At 43.2% G+C, this 8,551-nt stretch overlaps 1 protein-coding gene across 1 annotated transcript; it reads left to right on the top strand.

Moving 5' to 3' along the window:
• The first annotated feature begins 598 nt into the window (after positions 1 to 598).
• On the top strand, positions 599 to 1,468 carry LOC101674338 (olfactory receptor-like protein OLF4). Its single transcript, XM_045077580.1, has 2 exons — positions 599 to 953; positions 1,239 to 1,468. The coding sequence occupies exons 1-2, from the start codon at positions 599 to 601 to the stop codon at positions 1,466 to 1,468; spliced, it is 585 nt and encodes a 194-aa protein (XP_044933515.1).
• The last annotated feature ends 7,083 nt before the right edge of the window (positions 1,469 to 8,551 follow it).

The following is an 8,551-nucleotide window of genomic DNA, read 5'->3' on the forward strand; positions in this document are numbered from 1 at the left end:
ATAAGGAAATTTCTATTGACAGGATTCCTTGGAAACAAATTAATGAAGTGCAAGGAACAACCATATGGATGAAGAACTCCCTGTGTCTTGAAGTCTCACCTCCACTGGGGAGGCTACGTCATTCCTGAACCTTCCCTGAAACCTCCTCTCATCATACTCCTTCCTGCTGTTCTCCTGACCACACTGGTTCCATTGTAAGTCCTGGATATCTGGTGCCTTCCACAGGGCCTTTGCACTGTCTCTTTCTCCTGCAGGACACACATGTCGCCAGATAACCTCATGTCTCCTGTGCAGTCTTGCTTGAAGTCCCTCTTCAAATGTCACCTTATTTTAGGTCTTTCAGAGCTCCCAGGAAAGATAACACCCCATCCACTTTCTTTCATGTCTGCTTTGTTCCCCCACAAGTCATTGTAATTATAGCATTTCTGCCATGTTATGAATACCCACTTGTATTAAAATTAATCATGTTTTCCTAATTTCTAATCAACACAACAACCATATGGAGCCAGGCAATGATACCCAAATTACAGGATTTCTTCTTCTGGGATTATCAAATGATCCAGAACTGCAGCCCCTAATTTTTGGGCTTTTCCTCTCCATGTACCTGATCACTGTATTTGGAAACCTGCTCATCATACTTGCTGTCAGCTCTGACTCCCACCTTCACACCCCCATGTACTTCTTCCTGGTCAACCTCTCCTTTCTAGACATCTGTGTCATTTCTACCATCATCCCAAAGATGCTGGTGAGTATACAGACACAGAGCAAAGTTATAACCTATACAGAATGCATCAGCCAGATCTGTTTTTCCACACTCTTTGCAGGCTGTGATGACTTTCTCCTGGCTGTGATGGCCTATGACAGGTTTGTGGCCATCTGTCACCCCCTGCACTACACAGTCATCATGAATCCCCACCTCTGTGTACTACTGGTTCTGATGTCCTGGATCATGAGTGTCCTGAATTCCTTGTTACAAAGCTTAATGGTGTTGTGGCTGTCCTTCTGTTCAAAAGTGGAAATCCCCCACTTTTTTTGTGAACTCCATCAGATGATCCAACTTGCCTGTTCTGATACCTTTATCAATGACACAGTGCTGTATGTTTCAACTGTGCTGCTGGCTGGTGGTCCCCTTGCTGGGATCCTTTACTCCTACTCTAAGATTATTTCCTCCATATATAGAATTTCATCAGCTCAGGGAAAATATAAAGTATTTTCCACCTGTGCATCTCACTTCTCAGTTGTCTCCTTATTTTACTGCACAGTCCTGGGAGTCTACCTTAGCTCTGCAGCTACCCAGAGCTCCCACTCAAGTGCAGTAGCCTCAGTAATGTACACTGTGGTCACACCCATGCTGAACCCCTTCATCTACAGCCTGAGGAACAAGGACATAAAAGCGGCTCTGCTAAGATTCTTTAAGCGAGCAACTATAAAAGGCACAATTGTCCTAGTGGTGAAGAAGTACCCTTGATAGCAGGGCTCAAAGCTATGTGTTCTGTATGAATAAATGTGCTTGTGTCTTGCACATAACAGACCACCTGGATCATATGTACACAGGCAGGCTAAGGAATGCTGTTTGTAAGATTTCTGCTGTGGGAATAACCTTGGGAGCCCAGTTGTTTAAAGTATACTATCTGGCTTCCATGTCCGAACTGAAACTTCTGGTTTGGACACCAAGAGCTACAAATCTTGTCTCCTGCCCCTCCTCCTCCAGACTAGGCGGATCCCCCAAAATGCAATCCAAGGTGAAAGGCAGACATACATAGCCCAGGCTCTTTGAAAATACAGAAACATGGTAACATGGAAATGCAGCTTGTTCCAAACAGCATGTGGACAATGCAGATGTTTAATTTCAAACCCTATTATTTGCCCTATGAATGTGGCCTTTATGAGGATGGTCAGCTGAAAGTCTCACCTGGGAACTGTCCAAGCCTCTCAGTCAGGACTCCAACTTGGCTATTTCCAGGGCCTTGCCCAGCTGATGAAGTTGTATTTATAAATACTGGGTTTAATGTAACTTTGCCTTATTCTCATTTATTGCCTACTATTTCCTTCATCTAGGTGTATATTCCTTTCCTCTCATGTCTCTGTTAGGTTTTCATAATAATAATAAAGTTTTCTCCCACTTTCTTTTTTGAAAGATTTTATTCATTTATTTGAGAGAGAGAACACAAGAATAGGGGGACAGGGGCAGAGGGAGAGGAAGAAACAGTCTCCCTGTTGAGCAAAGAGCCTGATGCAAGCTCAACCCGAGGACCCTAGGAGCATGACCTGAGCCAAAGACAAGTGCTTAACCAACTGAGCTACCCAGGTGTCCTCCTTTCCTGTTCAAAACCAAAACATGGCTGCTATAAAACTTTCATGTAAAACATGAGATTTTTTTATCACAATGAAATAGAATCAATTCCTATGTATTTCCAGAAATTTCCACTTCTTGCAATTCAACTTCACTAAAGACCATTATCATATGATTTCACTCATATGTAGAATTTAAGAAACAAAACAGAGGATCAAGGAGGAAAATAAAATAAGATGAAATCAGAGAGGGAGGCAATACATGAGAGACTCTTAACTATAGGAAACACTGGCAGTTGCTGGACCGGAGGTGGGTGGGGAGATGGGGTAACAGGGTGATGGGCATTAAGGAGGGTATGTGATATAATGAGCACTGGGTATTATATGCAACTGATGAATCACTGACCTCTACCTCTGAAACCAATAATACATAATATGTTAACTAAATTGAATTTACATAAAATAAAATTTAAAAAAATTCAGCTTCTCTATACAATTTCAGAAAACTCTGTTTACTAATCTTTCTGCATTGTCCAGTATACATACAGTTTTTCCCTTTGTCCATTTTCACACATTCCCACAGTTCTTCCCAACCCATTCAGAAATATTTAAAAACTTCCATATCATTTACAGGACCACTTTGATACCTCAAAAATGATTTCTTTTCAAATGACATATATCATGCCAAGTAAAATTTCCCTATGTCTTCCCAAAGGAATAATCATGAGTTCTCTTATTATATAGATAAAACTACACTTGGCATCTAAAGACATTTATATAATTTCACAATAGAGGAAAACACAAAATCACAGTTTTCATGTTGAGTCTGTTGTCATTCTTTTTATTCCTTAACTGCTCTTCCGAATACATAGACTGTATCTTCATCCCCTTTAAGCCTCAGCCTGTAGATAGGGATGGTATTGGCTAAGAATGCCTGCGACACTCACCTGGGCTTACAGTACTTGTGATTTTGCCCTGAGCTGATGTTATGAGTGAACTGTCCTTTGTCACTATTATTATTGTTATTGATATTGTTAACATATAACTGACACATTGCATTAATTTCAGGTATACAAAGGAATGTTTCAATATTTGTATATATTATGAAGTGAACAGAGTAAGTTCAGTTAAATCCATCACAATATACAGTTATGAACTTTTTTCCTGATGATAATGGTCAGGATTCCCTTTCCTAGCTACTTTCAAATCTACAATACTGATTTGTTGTCTAGAGTCACTGTGCTGGACATGACATCCCTGTGACTTACTCATTTTATAACTGGAAATTTGAAGCTTTTGACACTTTTTCCCATTTCACCCACTTCCCACCCTCTAGCTCTGTCTAGTGCCAATCTTTTCTACATATTCACAAGCTTGGTTTAGTTTTGTCTTGTTTTTAAGATTCCACATGTAAGTGAAATCATAGTACTTATCTTCTGTCGCTTTTGCCAGCAAGAACGACCAGGAGACACGGAGTGACAAGCTTGCAAATCTTTATTGTTCTCTCCTTACCCGGATGTTTACCCCTATTTATATCCCCTCTACTCCAATCAGCAGACTGTGCACGTGAAAGGAAGCATGATCAATGCTTAGCATGATAGAAAGCATGCAGTGTCCATGGGCTTCCTGTTCTGGGCATAGCCAATCATCTTTCAGGTGGTGCGCAGGTCCTCTGCTTGGCCGCAGGCACAAGCGCCATGTTGTGTATTATGTACGTAGCTGCCCCCGACAGCTCCCCCTTTTTTTATATATATATGTCAGGGACCATGCCTGTCTTAGGTTGCCGATCCTCACCTTCCATGCTTACCCGTCATCAGGTACTCCCCCTGGTCGAGGAGCCCCTGTCTTAGGTTGCTATGGATGTGGGACCAGTCTTACCTGTCTTTGACTACCAGTCCAGCATGCTGAGCCATATTTGGGGGGAGGTACCAGCCTCGAGGGCCATCATAGCTTATACAATCATTTCTCATTGATGTCGTTGTTGGTGGCCTAGACGGCAGAGGTATCTTAGCATAAATATAGACGCTCCCACCATAAGGGCACAAAATACCCCTATGCCTGCCCATTCCTTCAAGAAGGACAATGAGCTTTGGAAAAATTTTATCCAGTCTCCCACAGAAGCCAGGGACACTTTGGTGGCATTTAAGCTTACAATTTGGGATCTAAACAGCCGTGTCAGGTTATGAAATTGGGCGGTCCAAGTCTCACTGAGCATTTTCCCAACTCTCTAGAAATATTGGCAGCTCGGGTGAAATTATGATACTCTACTGGCGTAACACAGATTCCCTTCATATTGCTTATACATCCCTCAGCCATAAGTCCCTCTAAAATGTCCATTTGTTCTTGTATCAAGTCCACTCTCTGATTTACAATTAGGATCCCTGCATGTAAGTGTCCATTGATTTGTTCCTGGGTAGCCAATGCCTCTGCTAGTTGTCCTGTCACATTGCTGAGTGCTGCAGCAGTCCGTACAGATGTAGTCAGGGCTATAGCTGCTGCCGTGGCTGCAGCTGCCGAAGCTGCTATTGCGGCCATGATTGCGGCTGTAATTCCAAAGTCCCTTCTAGGCCACAGCAACACAGGCAGCTCACCTGTGTTAACCAACACCGGCATAGGAATGCATGTTGGTATTCTTGTTATCAAAGCAGAGTCCCCTGTTGAGCTGTTCCAACATTCAGACAACCAGCACCTGTCACCCAAGGCACACCGGTAGTAGCACTGGTGGCGAAGATAGGAGGGAGGATTTCCGACTCATTTGTCAGTGGCATCGGGACAGGCCAGGCCTTCACCAGCTCCCACATCTGTCGTTGGCTCGCCTCTATCGTGCTGTCCTGGTTCAGGATCATCACCATCATCATCCACAGGCTCCATTGCCACCATCCTCGTGAGCCTCTCAGGAACCCACACTGGAGTTGCAGCATCCTGTGGAAAAACACAGAGAGATCCTCGGTGCCACCGGAGCACTGGGTCTGGGCCTTTCCATATCCCAGTAAGGATATCTTTCCATTTAACCATCATCTGTGACTGCTTATGCTGGCCCCAGTGCCTTTCTGCGGCAGACAGGCCATCCGTATCTAGCGTCAGAAAATTTAAAATAAATGTTACTAAATTGGTGAGATCTCTGGGGGTGGTGTATTCTTCCCCTACTCCCCCTCTTTTTATTTTTTGTAATGTGGTCTTGAAGGTTAAGTGGGCTCTTTCAACTATTCCTTGACCTTGTGGGTTATAAGGGATTCCTGTGCTATGTTGAATACTGTAGCAGGCTAAAAAGCTCTTAAATGTTTTAGATGTATAAGCAGGCCCATTATCTGTTTTCAAACTTTTAGGTACACCCCAGCATGCAAAGCTTCATAAACAATGGGTTATTACGTTTTTAACATTTTCTCCTCTTAGTGGTATGGCCGTTACTATTCCTGAGCAAGTATCTATGGACAGATGCAGGTATCTCTGAAGTCCAAAAGATGGAACATGTGTCACATCCATCTGCCACAAATGATTGGGGAGCAGGCCTTTAGGGTTAACACCCCACGAGGGCATTGGAAGATGTACAGAACAATTACCACAGCTTTGCACAATCTCCCGCGCTTTTGCTCTGGATATGTTAAATCGCATTTTCAAGGTATCAGCGTTCACGTGCCATTTTTGATGATAGTGCTTTGCTTCTTCTATAGTACAGCAGAGATCAAACTTAGCATTTGCATCTGCCAAGTTGTTACCTTCTGTCAAAGGTCCAGGCATCCCCAAGTGAGCTCTCATATGGCCAATATAAAAGGGTGCATATCGGGCTCTTATAGCGCTCCTTAAGTCTGATAACAATAAGGAGATGGGAGATTGAGATGGAGAAATAATAGCTGTTCCTATCGAGCGAGTAACAGCGACTGCATATTTGCTGTCTGACATTATGTTGAGGGGTGTGTCGGCAAATGACTGTAGGACCACAGTAATTACCAGCAATTCTGTCCTTTGTGCTGTATTTGCTGGTACCACCACAGGTGTTACTTGTCCATCTATAACATATGCACCCATCCCAGCTTTGCTACCATCAGTGAAAACAGTGGTAGCTCCTGCTAAAGGTTCTAAGAGACATACCTTTGGCCATATGAAATATGTTTCTTTACAGAAGTCAATTAGAGGATGAGAAGGATAGTGATTATCAAACTTTACAGGGTAAGAAGTTACTAAGATAGCCCAGTTATCATTGGAATTTACAAGGATATTCATTTGACCCTTATCATAGGGAATAATGCAAGTATCAGGTAATCGTCCAAGAATGCTAAGACACATCCTTATGACTTTGGCAGTTAAGCTAGCAACAGCATTTGGACATGTAGTAGTAGCACGGGAGAGATTATGTGGTAAGTAAGTCCACTGTAAAGGCCCTCCTTGCCATAGCACTCCTGTAGGTGAGCCTGGCGATGGAATGACTATAGCCATCACTGGATCTGCAAGGTTACATCTATCTGCAGTAGTATTAGACATTCTCTCTTCAATCAAATTTAAAGTCTTAACAGCCTCGGGGGTGAGGGATCTAGGAGAATCTAAACCTGGATCCCCACGTAGAATATCAAGTAATGGTTGTAATTCACTTGTGGTGACTTTAATATATGGCCTTATCCAGTTAATATCTCCTAGGAGTTTTTGGAAATCATTTAAGGTTTTAAGGCAATCCTTCCGTATGCTCATTTTCTGGGGGGAGATTACAGTGTCTGTAACTCTCAGGCCCAAATATTCCTTCAAGTTTCCTGCTTGAATCTTCTCAGGGGAGATTACTAGCATCCATGTGGCAAGCTGTTGTTGCATGTAAGTCAATGCCTCAGGGAGTGTCTGCGGATCCTCTCCACAAAGTAAAATATCATCCATGTAATGATAACAGTGAATATATGGGAATCTTTTTTGAAAAGACTGAAGGGCATTGCTGACATACTATTGGCACATTGTAGGACTATTGGCCATCCCTTGCGGGAGGACAACCCATTCATATCTTTGATCAGGCTCGGCATGATTAACAGATGGGAGGGTAAATGCAAGCCTTTCTGTGTCCTCTGAGTGTAGGGGTATAGAGAAGAAGCAGTCTTTGATGTCAATAACTATGGACGGCCAATTTTTTGGCAATGCAGTGACTACAGGAAGTCCCAATTGAATGGGTCCCATTATCTGCATTTGATCATTTATTTGTTGGTGATCATGCAACAGCCTCCACTTACCTGACCTTTCCTTTATGACAAATATAGGAGTATTCCAAGGAGATGTGGATTCACGCAGATGACCTTCCTTTAGTTGTTCTTGGACTAGCTCTCTAGCTACCATCAATTTCTCTTTTGTCAGTGGCCACTGAGGCACCCACTGAGGTGTATCGTCCTTCCATTTAATTCTTATTGCCCCAGTGGCCACTGGAAAAAACCCTGGCCCCCCATAGATGGTAGCCTAGGGTCTCCTTGCCTTTGCTTTCCTAGTCCTTCTCCTGGTTTATATCCCATATTCTCTATTATATGCTTTGCAGGATCACTATATAATTTCCCTGTGGTTATCATGATGTCCATTTGTTCCAAAACGTCTCTTCCCCAGAGCGTTATGGGAAGGGGATACACATAAGGTTGGAAGACTCCCCTATGTCCCTCTTCATCCTCCCACTCTAATGAAGAGGCACTAAGGTCTGGACTCATGGCCACTCCAAGACCTCTTGGTGTTTGATTTGCTTTTACTAGTGCCCAATCTTTTGGCCAGTCTCTTTGGTTAACGATGCTTTTGTCAGCTCCTGTATCCAATAGTCCATAGAACTTCCTTCCCCTTATCTTTAAGGGTAACATAGGCCTATGTTTCATATCCATAGTTAAGCATGCTAAAGAATACCCTGTCGACCCAAACCCTCCTTGTCTTTGAAGACCTGTAGATGCATAGTTATCATGCTTACTAGACAAAATCAGGAGCTGAGCAATTCTTTCTCCAGGGTTAATGACTGTTATACCCTTTAGGGAAGAAACCAAGATTTTAACCTCTCCAGTAAAATCTGGATCAATCACTCCTGGATGAACAATTAAGCCTTTTAAGGTAGAGGAACTCCTCCCTATAAGCAACCCCACGGTTCCCTCTGGGGGGCCTCCCACTAGATCAGAGGGAACCGCCTGCACTCCCATATCTGGCGTTAGTACCAGTCTGGAGGTTGCACAGATGTCAAGTCCTGCATATCCTGCAGTTGCTCGCCTTGGTCTGTTGGGGGATAAAGTTGCCGTGCCATGTGGGGCAGAGTTATGACCGCCCC

This window comes from Mustela putorius, unplaced genomic scaffold (assembly GCF_011764305.1).
Source record: "Mustela putorius furo isolate JIRA1106 unplaced genomic scaffold, ASM1176430v1.1 tig00000095_pilon_pilon_pilon, whole genome shotgun sequence".
NCBI classification, from domain to species: domain Eukaryota; kingdom Metazoa; phylum Chordata; class Mammalia; order Carnivora; family Mustelidae; genus Mustela; species Mustela putorius.

Bases quoted from the DNA above. Each gene is read 5' to 3' on its own strand.
- LOC101674338 (XM_045077580.1), top strand. From the start codon at position 599: ATGTACCTGATCACTGTATTTGGAAACCTGCTCATCATACTTGCTGTC. The intron at 954-1,238 runs GTGTCCTGAATT...CTCACTTCTCAG, and splicing joins TCTGATGTCCTGGATCATGA to TTGTCTCCTTATTTTACTGC.